Source organism: Callithrix jacchus, chromosome 15 (assembly GCF_049354715.1).
Source record: "Callithrix jacchus isolate 240 chromosome 15, calJac240_pri, whole genome shotgun sequence".
NCBI classification, from domain to species: domain Eukaryota; kingdom Metazoa; phylum Chordata; class Mammalia; order Primates; family Cebidae; genus Callithrix; species Callithrix jacchus.
The window spans coordinates 32957705-32982265 of NC_133516.1; the positions used below are offsets into that span (position 1 = coordinate 32957705).

Genomic DNA, 24561 nt, shown 5'->3' on the forward strand with positions numbered 1-24561 from the left:
CTCACACCCCCAGCTCCTGGCTGCTTTGGGCAGGAAAACTCCCTATCCTCTTGGTTCTGCACCAAGGAGAAGAAGGGCAGTGTCATAGGGTTGGTATTTCGAGGAGTGGTTCCCTGTCCCCCTACCCTCTGTGTCCACCTGATGGGTGACAGCTTCTCAACCACTCCTACCTGGGGCCAGGGAATGGGGAAGGGTGGTGAGGCATTGCTTCAGGGGCAGGTGGGCACTCAGTCCCACACGTGGGGACCAGTGTGCGTGTTTGTGCATTCGTTTGGGCGCCTGTGGACATGTGGGCAGGAGACCTTGCATGCACAGGAACAGAGGCTCAGTGTTTCGAAACTTGCTGAGTGTTAGGGTGAGGCTCTGCCTGTGAGTGCTTGATGCCTGCATGTGGGTGAATCTGAGAGGCGAGCAGGAGTGATCTCAGGTGTAGGAGGCCAGAGGTAGATGGCACTGGCCTTCTGTCCCCAAGGACTCTGCAATGCCCTGGCAGTGGGCCTGCCCCCATGGCAGGTGGGATGGGCTGTCCCGATCGCGCTGCACACTCACAGCCTTTGTAGATGTCCGTGGGGATCTGTACAGCCGTGTATGAATAGTTGACCTTGTTCTTGAAGTTTGGGTCCTCGATGAAGTCCAGCCTTAGGGTGCTGGCCTTAGACCCCCTTTCCACATCCTCACTCTCAGGGTCGTCCTGCAGAAAGGGTACCCCCCAGCAGTGTCAGGGCTGGAAAATGGTGAATAGGGTTGGAGAGGCCTGCAAGTAAGGGCAGGGAGGACCAGAGTCCAGGAAATAGGGGCATCTCAAAAGGAGATGATTGCAGTAGGAGACAGATGGAAAGACACAGGGACAGATGGACATGGGGTTGGACCCCTCACCCAAGAGGCCTGGACTCCCACCTCCCCTTGCCTACCTCCCCATCCCTACATTTGCTAAACCCAAATTTAAAAACCAAAACTAAACCAAACTCTTCTTCACATTCTTGAAAACCAATTACGGAAGGAGGCATATCATGGAGCCAGTTAGAAGGAGTGGGCTCCAGAATTCTGCTTATAAGGACGTGCCTGGCGCACTCACAGGGAGGCCTCAGCAGCCCCTCCCAGGAGCTCTGTGCTCCCACAGCCATCACTGGGCCCTGCCCAGCTCCTCCATGGAGTTCTTTTGGCTCCAGGGGGAGGGCCCTAGCCCCATCTAAGGCAGGGCACCATCCTCTGCAGCCTGATGGCTCTAGGGTCTGAGCTGGGGAGGCTACCCTGGGAAAGCTGGGCTGGGGGCTACCATTCAGACCTGCTGACCTCCAGAGGAAGGGTCTGTGGTGCCTGCTAGCAGCAGGACTGAAAGGGCCCCTGTTGATTTTCTAAAATGAGCCACAGTGGCATGACAGGTGCCAATTACGGCATCTCACGGCCGGGCAGGCTGGGCATGCGCCGTTCGCCCCCGCCCACCATCACAGGCTGGCAGGAGTGGGCCTGTGACTACAGTGTTGATGCTGCAGCTGGGGGGGCAGGCTTGGGTGCAGGTGTGCAACGGGGAAGGCAGGGAAGATGGCACTAGAGAGTGAAGGCGAAGAGGAAAAAGCCAGGCTGGGCAGCAAGGGAGAGAAGGAGACTAAGGGTGGACAGCAAACCTTGGGGGCTTCCTAGGATGGTAGGAGGGATCAGAAGCAGCTGAACCTCCCCCACGCTCCCTCACTGCTCGTCAAGTCCTCTGTGACTACCCTCAGCCCAAATTTAGCTCATTTATTCTCCCCGATGGGTCCACATCGGCTGACCCCCACTGCTGACTGTGTCCTGGGCATGCCCCTCCCCTGTGTTTCTGCCTATAGGCATTTGCCCAGGCTGTGTCTTGTCTGGGGAAAGGGTGACCATGCCTCTCCACACAGCCAGATGAGCTCTCCACACCCCAGGGGCACGGCTCTGAAGGGCCTGTGGCAGACACTCGTTTAATCTCTTTGAGGGTAGATTTTGCACAGTAGGATCCAAGCTGTCTGCTGTACTCCCACTGCCCTCTTGCAGTGTGCCAATCGTTTGCCCACCCCTGGCACACCCTAGAAGCCCCTGGATGCTGGGTAGAGCCAGGGCAGGCAGCCTCAGAGCACAGAGGCCAGAGTGGGAGCTGGCCGCCCATGAGGCGTGCACCACTCACGATCCGCTCAGAGGAGGGGGGGGGCTTGGGAGAAGAAAGCCCCCGAAATGTCAGCAGCAGATGAAGGGCACTAGAAAATTTAATCTCCCAACTTTCCCAACTAATGTGACATTTGGATTGTGTTCTGATAAGCTATCAGCTGGCGAACTTTTTCCTTCCTTTTCTTTCCCCCACCCCCACCTTCTGGCTGGTAATTTAAAAGTAAATGGTCTAGAAAGATCTTTAACTGTACCTCTGGCAAAGATTAAAAAAACAAAACAAAACAACACAACAAGCAGGGGAATCTCGGAAAATGTGTGCGTGCTATCATTTATACCAGGCATTTGGCCTAGCTGACCCTAGTCTAGCTGGGCCCCAGAGTGAAGCTCCCTCATCGGGCAGTCCCTAGCCCCCCAGCAGAAGTCCAAGGGGCTGGGGGCAAGGAGTCAATGATTTAGAGTGAGGGGTTGGGGCCCTGGAAACGGGATGCTGGAGGCAGGTTCAGAGCATCCTAGTAGGGGCTGGGTACCAGGCTGGCCAAGGAGCCCCTCAGTGCCACCCCCCAGCCCAGGGGCTTTGTATGGTGGGCAAATGCAGTCTCCTGGTTTATATTTAATGCACTGATTGCTAAAATTACAGCCCGATGCCGAGGGGGGTAAGGAATTAGATTCAGGGTCTAATTAAAGGTTCGCTCTTCATTTGAATTTCAGATTCCAGCTTTAATTTTAGCAACTTCTCTGGGAGCCACGGAGCTCAGCCAAGGGGAAGCACACCTGCTTGAGCCCACCCCACTCTGTCTCAGGCCCTCTGCCCTCCCTGCAGCTCTCCCAGGCCAGCCTGGCACTGTGGATCCTGCACAGGGATCCTTTCCAGCCTTCCCACCTCCAAGCCCTCGGGCCTGGGAGAGGAAGACTGGATCTTGGGTCCTCCGAATCAGCCAGCAGTCCAGACTCTGTGCTGCTGTGACACCTCTGTTTACAGAAGGGACCATCAGGTCCAACTACTTTTGCCTTAAAGTCAGGCAAAGGGTCTTGGGCCTTGACAAGCTCAGCAAACACTGTCTACTGCAAGTGCCCTACACCCTCAGACACTCTTGTCTTCTCTATAAGCCACCTCCCCTACAAATGGTCATATAGCTTTCATGTGAGTCTTTTGGTGACGGGGATCTCACTACCTCACAGGACTTGAGCCAGTGAGTGACATGGAGGCAGAAGGATGGTGCAGCTCTGGGCTCTGTGGACAGTCCCAGTGCCACCACTTCTGAGGTGGGTGACTCCAGGTGAGCTCAGGGCCAGGCTCTGACAATGGGCCAGGATGTGGGGTGCTTAGCACAGGGAAGGGAGCTGCCTTGACCTGGAAATGCACCGGGACCTCCCTGCATCCTGCTCATGCCTGCCCACCTCTAGAAAGCCTTCCCAGCTGCTCCGTCTCCCTCCTCTCACTGCACTTAGAGAGGCCCGCTCCATCTGGGACCTAAACTGCCCCGTGTGGGGAAGTCCAAGGGCCTTACCACCCACCCCACACTGCAGTCAAGCTCAGCCCATCAGTGGGCAGAGACGCAGCCCTGAAGGGGTACGGACTTCTAGGGAGTTGTGGGAGGTGGCGGGTGGGGCCTGTGTCACCACAGCTCTGCAGGGTTGAGCTCAGAACATGTGGGGCTGAGTTCTAACATCCATTTTACAGCTGAGGCCACTAGGCCCAGCAAGGAGGCGTGGCTCAGGAGGGGGTGCTCACCAGCTCAGCGTCAGCCTTGGCGTCATAGTACAGGATGTCTTCCTCCTGGTGGGGGGAGAGAGGCCTCAGCACTCGCTGCTCAGGGTCCCGAGACAGGATTCCCAGCCCCAAGGCCTGTGTGGCACCCTTAGATTCCTCTAGGGCAGAGACTGTCCCTTTCCCCCACCCAGAGCCACCCTCCTGAAGGGGTGGATGGGTCAGGGTTGGGAATGCAGCCAGGTCCGTCTTCAGGGCCCTCCCCGCACAGGCTCCAGAAGCATGCAGTACTCCTGGGTCAGGTTCCCTGGGCCTCCCTAACTTGGGGGCCAGAGGCCCTGGGTTGCAGCCCTTCCAGGCTGTCTGCAGAGAGGCTGAGGCAGCACCAGGGAGCGAGGAAGACGGAAGAACAGAGCCGAGTTTGGGCAGGAGGGAAATAATGACTCGACGCTGCATCTTCCAATTTCTTCTATTAAAAAGCCTGCTCATTACGGGCATGTACTTATTAATTATCTGTGATTTGTTGTGAAATTCGAGGGGGTTTCCACAACAGGAGTGGGAGAAAACAAAGCCCAGCCCTGGCGCCTGCCTCCCGGCCCTTACCAGCCCACGTCTGCTTCGCCAGTCCCTGGCCCATGTCTGCTTGCCAGTAGCCTGGGTTCTTGGCCATCTGTGCGTCATAATCACCGGCCACCCCGGGGACCCGTAGCACAAATGGGCTAATTTCATGTGTAATGATCTTTAATCAGAACCGAGCGTGGCAGACAGAGGCCACCAGAAGGTGAGCCCGGTGTCAGCCAAGTGTCACTGGCTCAGGAGGGGCTGCCACACTCTGCCCCCGTGGGCTCCGGGGCCACGACTTGGAACAGAGCTGCTGTCCAAGTGCTCCTCAGCCCTGTTCTGTATAGCAAAAACCTGCATCATGGCCCCGGTGGCCTCTTACTCACTCAGTGCTTCTTTGTGGTCTGCAAATGGGAGTGGTGACCAAGTCGGCTCCCTAGGGCCTGGCTGTGAAGCCGGGCCTTACTCCACCGGGCAGAAGTCACCCAGGACACCTGCTTCCCAAGGCCCAGCTGGGGCTCACTAAGTGTGTGACCCCAGGGCTAGAGCACTCCCTCTCTGAGCCCCAGGCTCCCTAGGCAAGACTCTGGGGAGGGGCCTGCTGTGGTGACTACCCAGGGGCTGCTTCGGTACCTGGGACTGTTTCAGGGAACAGTCCTAGTCTGTCTCTCACCAGGGGTCTAGGGGCTGCAGGCCACTGGCTAGACATACAGGCTTAGTCCCAACATTCTGGAATACTGACTTTAGGCCTGGTACCAGGAAGCGCAAGACCACAACTTCCTGAGGAACCTAAGACCAAAAGGCAGCCCTAGAGCCAGTATCCAGCTGCCTGCTGCATCTGGCGCTTTATTACAACAGCCCTATGACCCCATCAGTCAGAAGCTGCGAGGGCAGGGAGAAGAAAGCTTTCACACTCTGGCTCCAACCTGCCCTCCCAGCCCGTAGTCGACCCTGTCCACACCCCCTACCCACTCAGCAGTGCAAGAAGACTGTAGCCCTGGTGGGCCTGGGGCAGGGGCAGAGGCCGAGGCCTGGGCTGCACGGTGCTCAGCCTTTCCCCGAGCCCAGCTCCAACCGAAGCACATAATGAAAGCTGACATTACATCAAACCCAATAAGGAGTTTCAGTTGATGAAGATCATTCCTGAACACACAAACCCATTAAACTGAGGGGAAAAAAATATCAATTCAACACACTCGCTGTGAAAAGAAAATGTGATTTGTTATCTAAAAGGGGGTTATAAACACAGCTCTGATGCTCTTTCCCTCTGTAATGAAAATGAGCGGGTGTGGTGGGAGGACTGCAGATTACAACCTGGGGCCTCACTCTTCCACTTTTTAGGCAAACCTTCTGCAAGGATGGGAAAGAACACGAGCGAGGGATGGTCACCTGCAGCCCTCAGGAGCTCGGGGCTCCCCTCACAGACTGTAGCTGAGTCCTGCCTGCACCTGGGTCAATACTGGGCGCCTCAGAGTTCACTGGGGCCACCTCTCCAGCTGCTCCAGGTGCTTTGCTTCTCTATTTGTCCTGCTGTTTCACGGTCTCAGTGGAACATCAGATATTGGTGGCATCAGGGACACAGGGGGACATGTCACCCAGGAGGATTCTCAGTTCCCTGCAGATGACAGATGAGGCTCAGGATTCTGCATGGCCTCCCTGCCCCACAGGGCTTGACGCACATGGGCAGGACCCCTCCTGGCCTCTCCTGCCTCGAGGAGGGCCAGACTATGCCCTTCCTTGGTAAGAAGAGCATGGATGGTGGCACATAAGGTCACACATGTGAACATACATCATAAATACAGCTGTGACTGCTATGCATGATGTGGTGTGGAGCTGGGGGTCTGCAAATGGGAGTAGTGATCAAGTCAGCTCCCTTGGGCCTGGCTGTGAGGCGGCAGGCAGAGCCAGCACTCACTGGGAGTCTGGCAGGAGGGGACCATCAGGGTCAGGGTGGGAGGGTTTCCGAGGACTCTGTTGGAGTCTGTACAGTACCTGAATGTCTACCAGCAGTGACTGCCTCCTGGGTTAAGCAACAAGGAGGCAGTATTCTCTAGTGACTGAGTGCAGGGCCTGGACAAAGAGTCTTGGCCTCTAATTCTAACCTGGACATGTGAGCTCTGGAATCCTGGGCACTGAGCGAAGACTGAGGCCAAGCCAAAAAGGTCTCAGCCTACTGGCTTGTCCCAGTGGCCCCTTGAGGACTCCCAGGGGTCACCCCGGAGGAAGCAAGGCTGCCCAGTTAAATCACATAGCCTCCATGAGGCTTTACCTCTGGGTCTCTATTTCCCCACTCGTAATATCAGGATGATGAGGCCTCCTCTGAGGGTGTGAAGAGGACGGGAGGGCCTCCCCAGGGGTAGGGCCAACTCTGCCCATGGGTGGGTACCTTCTGTCTTTGCAACTCCACAGCCCAGAGGAGAGGCTGAGTATAGAAGAGACCTGGGTGGGGTGAAACGGGTGTCCTTAATGTCTGGGGTCCACTCCCCTGACACATTCTATGTTACTTGATATTTTTTTGAGACAGAGTCTTGCTCTGTCGCCTAGGCTGGAGCGCAATGGTGAAATCTTGGCTCACTGCAACCTCTGTCTCCCAGGTTCAAGTGATTCTCCTGCCTCAGCCTCCTGAGTAGCTGGGACTATAGGCACGTGCCACCACACCCAGCTAATTTTTGTATATTTAGTAGAGACAGTTTCACCATGTTGGCCAGGATGGCCTTGATCTCTTGACCTTGTGATCTGCCCTTGGCCTCCCAAAGTGCTGGGATTACAGGTGTGAGCCATTGTGCCATGCCAGTTACCTGATATTTTAGGGTCCATTTTGCCCAACTGGGTAGGAGTTGGGGGAGCCACCCCCCCGAGCTCACACACATGCCCTCCCATGTGGATGTGGGTACACAGATAAGAAGTGAGGGGTGGGGCAGGAGGGTCCACATGACCCTTGAGTTGGTGACATACACTTTCCTTAGCAGGAGCCAAGCCCAAGAGAGGTGTGAGGAATGTAGATCTTAGGGAACAGGCTGCAGAAGTGAGTGCGGGGTGAGCGAGGGAAGGGCAGTTGTCATCTGTGTTCAGTGCTTGGAAGGTGGCTGCCAAGGCCTGGCCAGACATGACTGCCGCCTGACCACCAGCTGCCTGTGCAGGCCCAGGCCAGCCACCCGCTGCACCAGTGAGGATGCTTGGCCTTCCTGCGCTGGCCCAGTGCCAGCTCAGCCCGGCCAAGAGGACTGTTTTCTGAGAGAGCTGTCTGTCGCTGGCTTGGCAGAGGCAGGCAGGGGCCCTATGGCTGGGTCAGACCCTCAGGCCAGGAAGGCCACCTGTCCTGTCCAGCTGGCTCTGCCAGCCTGGCCCAGCCCCCTCACAGCCCTCCCTCTAGTCCCTAGGCAGAGCTCCGTCCATTCCCACCATCGTACTCCCCAGGGCAGGGCTGTGTCCTTCCCTCACACTCCCCCGGGGAGGGCTGTCTCTTCTATGCCACTCCCAGGCCATGGCTTTGTTTCCTGTAGGCCCTGGTGTTGGCACTGAGACCCTGGGGCCAATGGCCACTCTCCCCTCCCCTATCCATGCCCTGCCTCGGCTCCTCCCTGGTGGTGGCTTTGGGGACACACAGTGTTGGCATAGTGTGGTGCTGGCACCAGGTGTGGTCTGGCAGGTGGCCCCTCTTCATCTATACCTGCTGCCTGCCTTTGGGGGCATGGGAGGCGCTGCCTGCTAATCGGGGCCATCGTTTCTCTGGTGTCCAAGGGTATGGGTTGGCCAGGGACGAGGAAAGCGGGTATGAGCTTTATATCCAGGCATTGCTCTGTTGATCTCTTGTCCCAGCTCTGACCCTGCAGACTCTGGGATCCTCCAACCCCCAGGCTTGGGTTAGTGGAGTTGTGAGCATACAGATGTGGGTATACCACTGATACCACTGTCTGTTCCTCAGAGGTTTGCACCTGGACCTGCCATATGCGGTCAACACAGGGAAGGCCACACCTGGCTGATGGTGCAATGGATTCCAGTCTGGCCACATGGGCCAAGCATCTCCTCTGTGCCCAGAACAGCTGGGTGCCATCCTCTCCATCTCAGAGGTAAGAAGACTGCTCCTGGTCATGCTGTTACTGCTGTGGGCAGTGGGGCCAATCCTAGGTTTGGGGCTAGAAAAGGGAGTCCTAGGCAGACATATTTGGAGAGAGAGGCTTTGCACTAAAGGAGGGGTGGGTAAGGCCATTCCTAGGAAGAGGGCCTGAGTTCGAGGCTGGAACTGTGGCACAGGCCAAGTGCCTTTCCTGAGTTCTGGGAAGGAACGTGGCTCCTTGTCTGTTATCTCCTGAAGGTTGCTGGAAGGATGTGGTTTCAGGGACAGGTGGTGTGCCTCCAAGGGACAAAACAGCATCCCTTCCCCAGCCTCAAGTCCCTGCACCCTCCCCTGGCATGGACAGCCCCTTCTGTGGTCATTGCTGTCAGCTCTCCCTGGCAGCCCGGGCATAGCTGGCTGGTGTTGGGCTCACGGACTCACCATTAGCATTGATGCCTTTCAGCTTGGCAGCTGTGGCAGCAGCAGTGCTTCCTGGGAAGAGCAGTGACCCAGTAGCTGGGAAGGAGGGAGGTGACTACAGCCCCGTTCACCCTACCTTAGACACCAGTGTGACACGCAGGTGGGCACCTTGGTGGGCTGTGGCATGGAGGGTGATGAACATCAGATGAACAAGGTCGGGCCCAGCTGGGCCTGTGCTCAGGGCTGCTTATGGTCACACCCACAGCTTGGGGCATCTCAGGTCAATCCAGAGGGATGCGGGCCACTGGACACTTCTGTCCTGTGTACTTCTCAGGACAGAAGTACTCAGGCCCCAAGGGCTGGTGAGGCCAGAAGTGCATCCATGATATCACTGACGTAGCATACATGTAGCCTGACATGTGCACTGATTCCTTCACACCCCATAACCTAGCTGACAGGCGGCACCAGCACCAACCAGTCCTTTGCCAAATGGGGAAACTGAAGCCCTCGCTTGGGTCCCACAGGGACTGTGGCCAAGCAGCACTCGAGCAGGAAAGGGAGAGAAGCAGTCCCTAGCCTCCAGGGGAAGGGGGACTGCTTTAGGGAGTTACTAGCTCATTCTTTAGAAAATCATCTTTCATTTCCAATTATCATGTGAACTCCCTGAGGGCAGCACCCAGCACCTGCCAGTGGCAAAGTAAGAATACCATGGTGTGTGCAAGGTGAAGCAGCCTCAGGGTGGCATGGGGGATGGGGACTGGGGAGGAGGTTTACGGTTTGGTTTAGGGCTTGGATCATAGTCATGAAACCCCTGGCACTTGACAGCTGGCTGTGAATCTCTGCCACCAACAGGTAACCTCGGGCAGATCTGTCCACTCTGTGCTTCTGTTTTCTTGTTGAATAGGGAAAATAACCCCACCTGCTTCCTGGCCCAGATGTGCCTGGCCCAGAGCTGGAGTGAGTCAAGGTCTTTATCCCCAACCCTGCCCCTCCCTGTGTTTAGCACAAGACAACTAGGAGAAGGCATGGCCCACAGACCCACGCAACTGTGGAGGACACAGGAGCCCCGCCAACTAGTCTGGTTCTCAAGGGTTCCCTCATCCTTGGCCCTGGAGCTTCCTTGAGTCCAGGAGGAGCCCTGCCTCTGTCTGATGCTGGCCAGAGGGCAGGTGTATCCAGCTCCAGGCAAAATCAAAAACAGCAAGAAACTGGCGAGGGCAACTCAAGACCTAGGCTGGGATGGGTGAGGCTCCCCTTCCATTCCCCATGCTCTAGGTCCTGTGCGCTCAGCTTCTTGCACCTCTGCTCCAAGGAGCAATCCTGCACTCCTAGGTAGAAGGAGAGTCTTTTGTGACCACAGCAGCCCAGTCCTCTGAGTCTAGCCTGAGGGCCTCCTGGGAAGACAGGCTGCTGTTCAGGGAAGTTGGGGAAGGGAAGTCAGGGAAGGGTGTCTGGTCCCCTTTTCCCAGCATCTCTTGCAAGTCACTGTATTAAAGCCTCTGACAAGCCCTGAAATCCAAAGGCCTCTGACCCAGGGGCTCTCCAAGAATCTGGACACCTTATCTGAGGAACCTGGGGAATACCACCTTCAAACAGCCTTCCCGCTCATGGGCGACTCCACAGTTCCTCTGGTGTGAATGGGGCTTGTATCTCACTGTGTGCCCACCAGTGAGGGGGCACCCAGAGTAGCTGCTGAGTGTTGCACACAGGCTTCTGGCTCTACTCCACAGACCCCTCCATGTCCCTCATGTGTCTGGGCAGCCGCCACCCCCCTCATTCACATCCACCCTTGGATAGGCATGCCCTGAGTGCTGGGCAGGCTGCTGGGGTTCCTACCTTGATGTTGTCCTGCCAGTGGTGGGCTTTCTGGAAGTTCTCTGCAGCATCAGCCAGTCTCTGAGGGACAGAGCACAGGGAGGTCAGAGGCCAAGGGAGGCAGCCTGCTCTACGCCCACCCCAAAGCCTCTCCATCCCCAGCACTCCCTGGGGCCAGGCTGGACCAGGGAATCCCTTCCCATCATCCTACGAGACCCTCAGAGATTCTCTGCCCCAGATACTCCTGAGCTTGCAGTGTGGGCACCTCCTGGATCACAGCTGGGTCCATGCAGGAAAGGTGAAGCCTGCACAAAGTGAACCCAGTGGCATCTCCTTGGGACTCCCTGTACTAGGCCAAGCCCCAGCGCCACTCTACCCCACATAAGCTTGCATCACCCCAGTCCCAAGAGGAAGCCCCTCCGCAGCCAAGACTGGGCTGCAAATTACAGAGTGCCTCGCCTCGCTCTGCCCTTCTGCCAGCTGCCCAGAGCCCCACAGGAGAGGCCCACCCAGGCCCATGGTCCCTCTCCCAGACTTCCTGAGCCCCCTTCCCACAGGGCTCCCAAGCCCTCTGTCCACAAGAGCCTGTCCTATTCTTTGGGGCTGGTTCCAACAAAGCCCTTGTGCTTGAGAGCAGAATGTCCCTCAGGGCATAGCTGTGTGCCTGTGCATCCCACGTCTGCCACTGGGCATGCTGGGTGCTGGACTGCGCTGACTTTGGCAGGCCTGTGTCCTGGGTCTTGCAGCTCACAGGCAAAACCTTGCAGAACCATCAGGGCAGGAGTAGTTGAGAGCAGGAAGCACAGTGCTGTGGGGGCTCGGGACCTCAGGGAAGGCTTGCTGGAGAAGGCGCTGGAGCCTGGCCACTCTCTGGGCCTAAGCCCAGGTCACCCGGAGCTTCTTATTTGGTACTTCCTAAGGATCCCATCTCTCTAGGAAACCTTGGGGATCCCTAGGATGGAAGTGAGTCTGGCCCCGGGGACTTCTGCAGAGGTGAGAGCAGTACCATTCACAGTATGTCTGCCATGGGGCCACTGCGGCCCTCCTCAGATGAAGACAGCCAGGCACAGTGATGGCGAGCAGCCTGACCAAGGTCACATGGTGAGTCCGGCTCAGCCCGGGCTCCAGAGCTCAGTCCTCACCACTGCATTTGTCTTGCTCAGCCCATGACCAAGATCCAAGGACCAGTCTCTTTCGGGGCCACCATGCCCAGTGACGTGGGTGGCTCTGGTCTCTCACCCCCACCCCACCCTGTCCTTGGTGGAGCAGGCATATCCCATCTCCAGGCCTACAGCCATACTCAGGAGGCCCCTTCATATTCAGGACATCTCACCCCCATCCACGAGTCCAGGCCTGATGAGGCATGTAGGCCCTGGAGGGGACGTCCTAACACAGCCTGTCAGTTGCCCATTAGGGGAAGTGGGAGTCAGGACATGGAGGCCAGCGTTTCCTCCTCTGAAGCATGGAATAGCAGGGCAGGGAGCAAGGTGGGGCCCTCCTATGGAGCTGTGGCCTCTACTCTCCTGGGGTAGGATGTCATACTCCCAGAGTTAGAAGGCTGTCCATGGCCATCCCCAGTCCCACTGGGCTGGCTCTCATATCCCAGGCCAAGAACACTGAGTGGTAGGGAGGCTACAAGGCTTGGGTCCCGAGAGCAGGGGAAGAAAGTGCCTACTGGGGTCAAACCCTCTCACCCCACAGAGCTGAGTCCTCCTGGCCTTTGCTTCCCTCTCCTTTGTAGGCTCAATCCTCTGTCCCCCACCACCCTTAACTGCAGAGCCTGCTTGGCTGGGACCCACACCCTCTTCTCCCCTCAGCCCAGTCTCACACTCCTAGGGTTTCGGGAGTCCCAGGCCTCTCTACTCCATGATGCCTTCCATGTCTTGCCTCCAATCCTGGCCCTCCTGAGCTCCTGGACCCTTCCCTGGAGTGACCCTCAGACCTACCTGAACTCAGAGTGCCCCTCTGGGAGCAGGCCATCCACCCCAGCTCCTCTGCTGCCTCCATTCCACCCCTGGCATCCCTCACACCACCTCCCATGCACCCCCAGCTCAGGCTCTGTCCTGTCCAGAACCTGCATCCTCTCATCCTCATCATCTATTCTCCACACAACACCTGGAGTCTTTTCTCCAAATGTAGATCTAGCTATGTCACCATCCCCTGTCCCAAAACCCTTCTGCGGCTTCTACTTCTCTGCATGTAAAAGGTGTAACCTTCTCAAGGTCTTGTAGGGCCCACCTGACTCCTCTTCTTCCTTTTCCATCCTAGAGCCTTTTCTTGGCCTAAACCATAAATGCTTACCTCCTGACCCCAAAACCAGGGATGAATGAGGCCCGCAATTCATAAGCCTGAGGTGCCCTTGTGTAGAGGGCATTATTGTGTGACTTGTACAGTTCAAGACACTTGCCACCATTGTTAGCCGAGCACCTGCAGTGGAGCAGGTGCTGAGCTCAGCACTTGGCCCGGAGGCTGTGTAAAGCCTGACGAGGTAGTGCATGGGGCGAGCCTTTGCCATCACTGTGCCCCTCCTTCCTTGCCTGGTGACCACTACCTTCCCAGGGATGCCAAATCTTCCTCAGAGTGAGGCTCTGCTGAGGCCACTGACTTTCCCCAGGGTTGACGTTGGGGCAGAGTTTGGGAAGCAGATGTGGTTTCCTGCCACAGAAAAGCCACAGGGTCAATGGGACTGCAGACACACACTAACACTAGTGGGAGTCTCCGGGCTGGACCATGACCTGGCAAACTGTCCTCTCCTGGTCCTGCCTCCACTCCTGGCCAGGAGGTGCCAGCTCCTTCACCCTCTTAGGGCTCAGTTCTGACCCTGAAACCTTTGGGCCCCAAAATGTGGGGACTACAGGCCTTGCTGGCTCCAGAGCAGACAGGGCAAGAGAAGCCCAGACAGGGAGGCCCTAGCCCCCAGCCTCCTTGAGCTCATGGAGTCCCATGGGCTCAAAGGCCTGGGTCAGCCCGCTGACTCATGAATAACAGAGTTGCAATAGCCACAGCAAAAGGATTACTTTTAATCCTCAGTAACGATCAAGCCATTATTATTTTTTCAGTGTTACAGATCAATCAGTCCATCCCCAGGCGCTGGACGTGTGGAAACTGCTAAACAGACAGGCCCGGTGGTAGGGGAGGAAGGGCTGAGGCAGCTGGTGGGGTGCAGTGGAGTGGGCAGGCTTTGGCCACGAACTCCCATCAGGCCTGAGGATGACAGGACTGGGATCACCACTGGTGCACATGAGAGGCCCTGAGCAGGGATCAGAGTCTGGACCCTGGAGCCCCTGAGCCCTGGCCTGGGTTGAAAGCCTGACTTCCTGGAGCAGGGTCTTCACCACTTGGGTCCTCAACATCCTGCCTATAAATTGGACACAGTAACTGCACCCACTCAGGGTGGCTGTGCTCTTGGCAGACCCCTTCCCCCAACTGTCAGCAGCTGCACATAGGCAGCCAGTCCCCTGAGGTTTCTCTTGCTGGCTCTTGCCCACCTCTGGGCCCTCCTGCTATCTGCTCTTTCTGCCTGCTTAGTCCCATCAGACTGTATTACCTCCCCTGGAAACTTCCTTTTGCCCTTATCCAGCCCTCTGGACAAGGTGGGCTTCCCTCCCGCCTGCCAAGCAGGACATGTCCTGAGGCAGGGATCCCAAGCTAAGCCCTACCTTCCCGGCCCAGGCTGAGCACACAGACCTTGGGCTCCTGTCCCCAGCTGACAAAAGTCAGGCCTGCTGAGGGCTGGCCGGGAGACCATGCCCACCCTGCCCCACCCCTGGAGGTTCATCCCTCCTAGCACTTTTTTCCCACCTCTTTCCAGTCCTCCTGATGGCTTGGAAGGGGCAGGAAACTGAGGCCCAGAGGCAAGGGAAGAACCTACTAGGACACCCTGCAGGGCAGGGACAGGGTGCCTTTCTCTGGAGTGCCTGCCTGTCTCTGGGAGATGCACTCCATTCCCGGCCCTGACCCCAGGTGCCTGTCCCCCTGGGAGCAGCTCCCTGCTTGGGCTCTGGGCTCTGCCCCTGGAGCTTCCTGCAGTCTATAGTCGCCCTGCTACCAGGCTCTGCACATGCTGCTCCCTCCCTGGCCACTCCTGTCCAGACTCCTCTAGCCATGTACACTTCCTGACCCTGGCACTCAGGGAACTCTCTTCCATATCTGCTTTCCCCTTGAGCACTAGGTTTGGTGGGGCAGTGTCTTGTGGCTGTCAAGTCTATGGAAATCTGGCCCAGGGCATACAGTAGGGGCACAATGCCCTTGTCTGTTAAATCAAGATTGGGGTGTCTCTGGACCTGTGTAGAGGCCTGGGCTTTAGTCTGGCTCTGCCCAGCCAGCTCTGTGACCCCGGGTGTGTGGTTTAATCTCTCTGAGCCTCTTTTCTACATGATATGCTGGGAGGTAAGGGCTGCTTATGGCGATGAGGCTATGAAGTCACTGATGGTGACTTGCCTGGCCTGTGATGCCCCCACCATGGCCAAGGTATTAGAGGGAACCTCAGTGGGATTGCTGAGTGGGGCTTCTCACAGCCAAGTCCATCATGAGAACAGCAGGCATTTCAGAGGCAATTATCAGAGAGTTTCACTTAACAATCAATTTCCCTCAGCTCTGGGAACCGTTCTTACAGGAAAAGGCAAGAAAGAGAGAACTGGTCATGCACTGGGCTGGGGACAATACTCCCCTGGGGAGTAGCCCCTGCACAGATACCTGCAAATCTCACTACATTAAACAGCTTTCAATTGCAGTGGGGGCTGACAGGCAAGAACCTGAGATCAGGGACCTGGGGCCAAGAGGGGCACCTGTTAGAGGCCAATACCTGGGATGGGAAGGCCCCCTGCATGCCAGGAGCGGAAAGCCTTGGGTGATGGGGGACTGGACCTCTTGGGTGCCCCCACCCTCTTAGAAGGCCTGCTCCCCCCGACCCACAGGCTGGGTGCTCCCCACTTCTCCTTGGTCTCCTCTCCTCACCAGCTCTCACCTGGGAGTCCCTCCCTGCCCAGTGCTGGTGGCCCAGAAGGGCCTGGGGAGCAACCGCCCATCAAAGAGGACTTGTTTTGCACAGCCCAGAGGGAAAGGCCTTAAGAGTTCTTTGGTCTTAATTAGTTACGGTTACTCCCACTTCCTAGAGGATATGAGAGGCTTAGAAGAAAAGGCCCTGAACCCACTGCAGGATGCTGAGATCTAGGGCACTGGGGGCTGAGCCAGGGAGAAGCCATGATGGAGTGGGGCTCTGGGGTGGAGGCTGAGGGTAGTATGCTCTGAGAATGCTGCCGGAGGGCTGCAAGGAAGGTAGCAATGACAGGATATCACCAAACGTGGTCCAGTGCCTACAGTGGGTGAGGCTTCACTGCTGCCTCCTCCAGCAAGACTCACGAGAAGTAGATTCTCCTGTTCCCCTCCTTTTACAGCTGAGGGGACTGAGGCTCAAAGTATTAGTGTCGCTGCCCCAGACCCCTAGGGAGGAAGTGGCAGAGGGAGGATCAAACCCACGTTCACCAGATGCTAAAGCCCAGAAATGTTGGACAGCGACTGTCCCAGGGAAGGACCATCCCTGGCCAGGTAGGGCCTGGCTGGTTGGGCTCAGGTCCCTCCTGTCACCCCTCAGAGTGATCCCTTTGCCCTTCTTCTAGAAGAGGGGATCAGTAACTGGCCTCCCAGCTGCCCCTCCCAGTTGCCTCCACAAGCCTTGGTATTGCTGAGTTCAGGCCACAGGAGGGGGCAAGTATCAGGATGCCCAGCAGCCCCTGCCTGGCCCAGCACTGGTCCCATTGCCACCCCTCTTCCCTCTCTACCTGTGGGTCCTGCATTAGCTGTGTATTGTGCACAGATAGACACTAAATACAGATTTCCAATTTCCAGAGCTGTTATGGTCTAATGAGTAAATAATATACATATTTAAAACTGTCTAAAAACATATCTGCATAATTAAAATATCTGCATAAAAATGAAGCAAAATAATGAAGCAAGATGCCCCTCCACAAGGAGGGAGCTGGAGCCACAGGGCTGACAGTAGGGGCAGGAGTGCAGGTGGGTTTGGGGGTCCTGGCCCTGTGGGCCTCCCCTGCTGCTGCTTTGGTCTTGAGTGGGCATTTGTCTGTCCATCGACCTCCTGCTCCAAGCAGGTGCATCCATAGTCAAGGACCATGAGAATCCCCATTTGTCCCGGTCCTGGCACCACTCGTGGAGTGAGGGAGGCTGTGTGTGGACCAAAAGTGCCTGCTGTGTGCACAATGACCACCTCATCAACTTTGTGGCCCTTACACAATGTGCTCAGAGCTTTATGGACACAAGCTCACTCACTATCTTCTGAGGGCAGGTCTTGCCCTGACCACATTTTGCTGGGTTCTGAGGGATGAAGAGAAGTGCAGCAGGATGGGCAGCGGGGGCCAAGCAGGATCCGTGACCGCTACAGGTGATGGAGACGAGCCAGTGGCTGTACTTTCCTGTTGGGTGCACTGCTGATGCGTAAGCTCCCTGGGTCTGGACAGACACCCAGCCTTACCCGTCCCTCAAGGCCCCTTCCTTCGCCCCTTGGTTGCATCTACACTGGACACACTTGGCTCCAGTCCCATCTTTATTTTTTCCTTAAAAATTTTTAAATAGATTTATTTTTTTATTTTTTAGGCAGAGTTTCACTCTTGTTGCCCAGGCTTGAATGCAATGGTGCAATCTCGGTTTACTGCAATCTCCACCTCCGGGATTCAAGCAATTCTCCTGCCTCAGCCTCCAGAGTAGCTGGGATTACAGGCATGTGCCACCATGCCCGGCTAATTTTGTATTTTTTAAGTACAGATGTGGTTTCGCCATGTTGGTCAGGCTGGTGTCATACTCCTGACCTCAGGTGATTTGCCCACATTGGCCTCCCAAAGTACTGGGATTACAGGTGGCCCTTTTTTTAAATTACAAGACAAAGTCTAGCTATGTTGCCCAGGCTGGTCTCGAACTCCCGACCTCAAGTGATCCTCCCACCTCTGCCTCCCAAAACGCTAGGATTACAGGCATGAGCCACCACATCCAGCCCATGGTACATCTTAAAGTTCAAACCTACTCTTTTTGTATTAACTGTGCTTATAGCTTAAAGATAAAATGACCACCTGAGCAATAAAAAACACTGAAACCCCAGATCACAATTCAAGCAACGAGAAGCCTACAAGGAAAATAAACATTTCTGGAACAGAGGGTGCCTCAGGGGAAGGCTGGCATGGGAGGTCATCGCCGTTGTTGGCAGCAACAGGCTCCCTGACCTTTTCCCTCACAGGCCTCATGTGTCTTCCACGAGTTGATAAAAAAAATTAGTAAAATGGATTTTTTTTTAAATTAAGAAAAGGTCAGAATCCATGTAACAGGGAAATATTCATTCGAGTTGTGATCTCCCTCTGCAGCAGGGCAGCCGCCTCTCCACTCGGCCCAGGGCCTGCCGGCTTCCTGTGGGCGTCACAGGTCAGTTGGTCCCTGGCAAGCCAGGTGGATTTTCTCCTAATTCTGCCAGTTTTGTGTCCGTCTTCCTCCCTCTAAATTATGATCCATAATTCATCAACATTTCTCTCATCCTTAGAAAACACCATGCAGATAGCATTGGGTGAGGGTACTTGTCTGGGGGCCGTCAGCCACTCTGGCTAGGGGAGCAGGGACACATCTTATCTGAGTGCTCTGTGATACATGGCGCTGCCTCCTGTCCCCTCATCAGACCCCATTCTAGAGATGTGTGTGGGCACAGGGTGGGTGTTGAGTGTGACAGTGCCTTCCCTCTTCGTCCTGCACATAGCTCAGGGACCCAAGTTCCTGAGGCTCGGCAACTGACCCAGCACATAATTTGGGGAGCACTGCCCTCACCTCTCTGTACCTTGATCTCTCATCTGTGTAACAGTAAGGGACCAAAACCCTTCCCAGGCTCTTCCCAGGGCTGTGAAGACATGGATGGAGAACAGGGCATAGACAGGGAACAGGATGGGCACTCACTTTGGAAACAGGAGACACAACCCCAGGTTCTGGGTTGCTTCTTCCCTTACCTCACTCCAGGGGGCTTCTGACTGGTTCCCCCTCCCCCAAACTCAGCTTCTCCCTTGGGCCTTCTGACCTTGGCTTGACCTATTTTCTTCTGCAGCTTGTGCCAATGGGCTGCCCTTCTCCTCAGCACCAACTCCTCTGGAGATCTTGTTCATTGCCCCTCTGCAGCCCTGCCTGGCTTCCAGCCCTACTCCCATAACCCCCTTCTCTCCTTCCTGACCAGACTTCTTCCGAGCCCCACAACCCACCTCAGACTCCCAACCCAAGCTGGTTGGCATGAGCTCCTCTGCCCAGGCCCCCACACCTTCAGGCCTCCCCTACAAAGTTCTGTGACCTGCCAGTGTTTCCTGGATGTCCGGACCACTCCTTCCTTCCTGACACTATCCTTTACCAGGTCCTGACAACCTCATCTCTCTTCCACCACAATGATTTTTGAACTCTGCCTTCCTGCCATGCTGCGATTCCGAAGCCTTGTTTGTGCTGCACCCCAAGCCTAGAGTGTCCTTTCTCATCTCCTTTCCTGGCCAGCTCCTTCTCATCCTGTAGGAGTCATTGCTTTTCTGCCTCTTCCAGGAATCCTGGTGCCCTGCCAGGCCAGGTTCTCAGAATTGCCCTGGGGTTTCCATCACTGCATGTACCTGATTCCCTCCCAGATATGGTCCCTCGAAGGGAGGGACTTGATTCATGGATCTGTGTGGCCCCAGTGTTACGCAAGCCAGCTCAGCGAGGAAGTGCTAAGTGACCTTGGGTTCCCATCAGTCAACAGGTCAAGGGGTGGATCAGGAGGTGCCCTTGGGGACCTGATGGTTTGGAGGCTCTGGGTTTCCTTGGGATAGAGATGGCAGAAACCAGGTCAGAAATGGTGCTGATGACAGAACAGGGAATCCAGGATGGTACTGGGGATGAAGGTGTTGGTGGGGTGAGGCTGAGTTTAAGTACAGGCCTCACTGTGTGCTCCATGAAGAGGCATCCAAGAGGCAGCCTCTGGGGTCTGAACTGCTGATGTCTGCTCTCCAGGACCATAACCCCACTCCAGACCTTGTGAAAATGTTACCCATTAGCCCTGACCAGCTGCTGCCAAGTCAGTAATAGCATGGGGAGGAAGCAGAAGCCCCGAGTCTCTGCCTGAATGAGAGGCGGAGGGTGGTGGACAGGAGTGCCTATCCCCAGCTGAGTCCCCAGGGAGCTCAGCACCCCTGCCCTGGTGCCAGACCAGGGCATTCTCCTGACATGCCCCCACATTCTCCTCCAAGAAGCCTTCTCAGATGCCTCTATGCCCTGCCGTGGCTCAGGGGCAGGACATGGGAGAGTGGTGGTCCTCATGAGAAGGGGTTGATGTGACCCTCCTTCCTTCCTGTCAACGCGTGTTTACTGAGCACCTACTGTGTGCCTGGCCTGTGCTAGGCATGAGGAGGTCAGTGAGCACTACGGACATGGCCCTGCTCTTTCATGGGGTGCCAGGAGTAAGTTCTTCTTTATATCCCACCTAACTTCTTCCCACTGCAATTCAGTCCCACTGTCCTGAGCAGAGAACTTGCTAGAGGCCTCTACAGGAAGAGCTGCCTGGGATGGCACCTTCACTGCAAAAATTTAGGGTGCTAGGAAGCTCCCCTGTACAGAAATGCATTCCCGCCTGAAAGCTGAGCATGAGACCCCAACCCAGCTAGAAGAGGAGAGCCTGAGTCCCAGCCCAGCCTCCAGCCTCCCTTTCCACGATGTTATTTTTATACTTTTTCCTAAAACACAGCCTAAGCGGGCCCTTCTCAGCTCTATTAACATTAGGAACCTAATCAGTAATCAGACAGCTCATAATTTTCTGATTAGCTCTGATTAGGCCCAACCTCAGGAGAAGGAGTGGGACAGTGAAGAGGGAGGTGAGGACAAAAGGGCTCTGAAATGTGCCTGAGGGGGCACTGGTTGGGATGGGAGTAGAGGGCAGTGGAGAAGAGCCCCTAGCCCCATTGTTGTCTGTTTTGGGGAAGGGATTTGGAGTGGAGTTGTGGGTTGCACTGGGTCAAAGGGGTTGCAGGGTCAGAGAGCAAGGGCAGCAGGGGAGGGGCCCCCAGCCCACCTAGGCGGCAGGAACACCAGAGCAGGTTGGGCCAAGACTTTCAGCACCATGGACAGAGGTAGGGGGGACAGTCAGGACTGGTTTTGGGCAACCACCTGGGTGTTATCCTGCCTAGGTCTCCTGGATGGCACTCGAGAAATGATCCCAGGCTTAACCTTGAGTAATGGTGACAGTGACAGACAGAGTAGGCCTTCTCGGTGGGCTGCAATGTGTGACCTTGGACATGGAGAACTGGCCCTGGCGACTCTTACTAAACACACCCCAGAAAGGGCCTACCTTGATGATCTTCCCCTTCAATGTGAAGACAATGAGGCCAGAGGCCCATTGGACCCCCACCCTGCACAAAGAGGAAGCAGAGGCCTGGAGGGACTGTATCATTAGGGACAGAGCCTGGACCTGTATTAAGGCATCCCAGGTGAGGGCCAGATCTTTCTTCTGTCTGAGGCCTGTTTGTGGCTCTTGCATCACATGCTCAGATGAAACCACGGTGCTGCCCTAACCAGACCTCCTAGGCCTGCCACTCATGGGCTCTGGCCACTGCTCTGTCCCTGTTCCTGGTGGCCATGAGGATTCTCCAATCCACCCACTAACTGTTGCCCTTCCCCCCAGACTCAGACTTCTTGTAGCCACTTTCTGGAGCCCTATTCAGGTCAGAGTCAGAGTGGCTCTGCCCCTGCCCCTGGTCTGGGATCACAGGTCATCACCCTTTGTCAGATGCAACCATCCAGGTGACCGCTGATGAAATACATGAACCCGTTGGAGAAGACATGCACAGCTAATGCCATGCAAATTGGCACAGAGGCAATCAGCCTGACTCTAAAAGCTGCCCCACTGGCCGCAGGCTGGCTCATTGTCTTTTCTGTCAATTTGCATCTCATTACCCAGAAGGCTGTGCTCACTGGAGGTTAAAAGAAAAAAAAAACACCAAGCAAGCCACACTGTGTCCAGCTTCCAGCAAGGGCACAGCCCACGAGTGGGACAGGGCTGCCTGGAGGACTGTCCCTGAGAGGTACACTCTACAGGGAGCTCCTGTCAGCCCTATCACCCCCATCACCCACCATCAACATTATCCCTGCACCACCAGAATGCTACTCCTCTCACCATTATTGACATCATCCCCATCATCACTGTTCTCCCCATTTAATCAGCACCAACGTTCCCATGTTCACTGCCAACATCCTCCCCATCACCACTGCCAATATTACTCCATCATCATTGTCAGTGTTACTCCCATCATCATCAGCTCCACCATCCCTACCCTCATCCCCATCATCACAGTCATGACTTCCATCATCACCATCATCATCTACCACCAACTCCACTGCTAACATCACCTCCATCACCACCTTTACCATCACCATCCCACTACAACCATCACCCCACTGTGGTCACCCCTGCTAGTGCTCACATTTCCTGGTAATCACCACTACCATTACCGTCCTCACTGCTAACTGTACCATCACCTCTGCATCCCTGAGAAGAGTCTGATGAACAGACAGAGACAACTCATTCTTCACCTTTCTCTGCCCATTGCCCTCTAGCATCATCATCAGATTGGGGAATCTGTAAACAAATGACTCAGTGACCAGAGACCTCATAATCAACCCAGATCTAGCCTGGATATTAGTGATTGTTGTCTAGGTACCTCAGGAGGAAAGCTGTCAAGGCCAGGGGGTGGAATGGGGCGTTTCTCCACTCTACCAGGGCCCCTGAAGAGACTGGGGCTTAGTTTACTCTCCTGGTTCTAGCAGGACCTGGGGCTGGACAGACAGTAATCAGCAGCCACAATACCCCACGGGGCAGAGCCAGAAGCTGTATGTGTAAGGCACAGAACTGATGCCATTCTCTCAATCCTGATAACTTCCTCTCTAACTTGGGGCTTCTACTAGTCCCAACCTTATGAGACTGCGAGGATGAAGGCAGACATCAGAGAATGGTGTGTGTCCAGGGCTGTCTCGAAGGGCAAATAAACCGTACGGGAGAGGAGTATGGTTAGCCAGGTGGGCTTTGGGAAAGGGAGCAGCAGACAAAACTTGAAGGGCAAGGTCAGATGAAGGGGAGAGGGGAAGTAATGCCCAGAGGGCAAAGATGCGGGGGTGGGAAGGACGGCAATGGAGGCCAGGGGAGCTGATTTGGGCCTTTGATTCTCCTGGGCCTCCCTGGACTCAGGGATTGGTGCTGCAGGAGTTGGTGCTTATGAACGTGGCCTAGCCTCTTCCACAGGTCCTCATTGCATTATCTGCACCTGGCTTCACACATATACTCCCACGAAGCCCCAAGAAGCCCAGTCATTATTCCCATTCCCCCAACGAGGTCATCAAGGCTCAGAGAGGGTGACTCACCTGCCTCCTGCCCAAGACCGCACAGTGATTAAATGGCAGAACTCAAACTGAATCTAGCTTTGTGCATGCCAGGGATGGGCTCTGACCACTCCCTGTGTCCCTGAACAGATGAGGCTAGACCAAGACAAAGCCAGGGCTCCCTGCACAGGCCATCCAGAAGAGTGGGAGCAGGAGCCAGATCCTTCCAGCTAGGCTGTCACTCTGCTGGATGTGGATGCCTGAGGCCCCACCCTGTTGCTGCCCACCAGCTTTGGGACACAAAGCCAGGCACTTGCTGGCCCCGGGGGTGATGCTGAGGGCCCAGGTGGAGGTGACAGGCAGACAAAGGGCTGGAGGTGGTGGGTGGGGTGGGCACAGCCTGGCTGTCAGGTGGAAACGCCCAGGGTAAGAGCTGCTCTGAATACCGCCTGCATCCTGCTGCTGCAATCAGCCTCGACACTTGGTTATTACGAGCAGTAAAGGCGGCCGGTGGGACAGCTGGAGCCGTGGTGACAACATTTAAGGCGTTTGTCAGAGCCGTGGGACATGAACTGCCAGGCGCTAATGGCTTCTGCTCACTGCTGCCAAGTGAGAGGAGGGCGGGCAGGTGGAGGCGGCCTTGCTCCTGCCTGGGCCCAAGCCCACCCCACACTGCACAGCCATTCCACAACAGGTAGGGCCCACCTGGGCTTCACAGATGCCTAGCAACGGCCACAGAGCTGTGGTACCAACTGGAGAGGGCGGGGCAGCGGTCGTGCACACGTGACTGAAATATTTGGGGCATTGTTGCCACCTCTCCCTTCATTCAGGCTGCAGTCTCTCTCCTCTGGGACAAGCGTCTGTTATCCACCATGCCATCTCCCAGGAAAGGGACCCCTGAATCCCAGTTGGCTTAGCCCCCAACCTCCTCAGCCCTTTGGGCTGGACTTTCTGAGGGAGAGACCTTCTAGGGATGGGTTTACACTGGACTCAGATCTACCCTGACTGAGTGATTTTAGCTTTCCTGGCCTCAGTTTTTCTCTCTGCAAAATGGGAAAATGACACCATCCACCCAGGCAGCCTGGCCACATTAATGATAAAACAGAGGAATGTTGAAGTGCTGGCCACATGGAGGCCGACAGCACTCAGACTCATGAGGAAGGGCTGGAGGTAGAGTCAGGTGACACTCGGGAAGTGGGTTGTGGACCCTGGGGGCTGCCTGGAGGAGGCAGCAGAGCAAGCTGCAGGGAAGAGGCTGGGGTTTTCCAGGGAGAGAAGCCCAATGGCTGGGTGAGCAGGTAGGGCTTTGAGCAAAAAGCACTCCTGAAATATATGGGTCGGCAAGGAATTCCTGTACCTGCAGAGCCACTGTGGGACCCATCACCAGCACTGCCTGTGCTGCACACGGAGCTGTCATTAAGGGCAATGCTACTGAGCACCTGCTGTGCCCAGCATCGATCATTAATGCTACAGCAGCCCCTGCAAAGAGGGTCCCATTTTTACACCATTT

General features: G+C 55.9%; 1 protein-coding gene across 12 annotated transcripts in view; it reads right to left on the bottom strand.

Moving 5' to 3' along the window:
- Positions 1–24561, bottom strand: part of CACNA2D2 (calcium voltage-gated channel auxiliary subunit alpha2delta 2) — a 137974-nt gene that overhangs the window by 20694 nt on the left and 92719 nt on the right. For all 12 annotated transcript variants that reach the window (XM_035275617.3, XM_054245683.2, XM_035275616.3 and 9 more), the window contains 3 exons: positions 10707–10766; positions 3857–3901; positions 550–691 (listed from right to left, as the gene is read on the bottom strand). In XM_035275617.3, coding sequence (XP_035131508.2) covers positions 550–691; positions 3857–3901; positions 10707–10766 — 247 coding nt within the window. The remainder of the gene's footprint in view (positions 1–549; positions 692–3856; positions 3902–10706; positions 10767–24561) is intronic.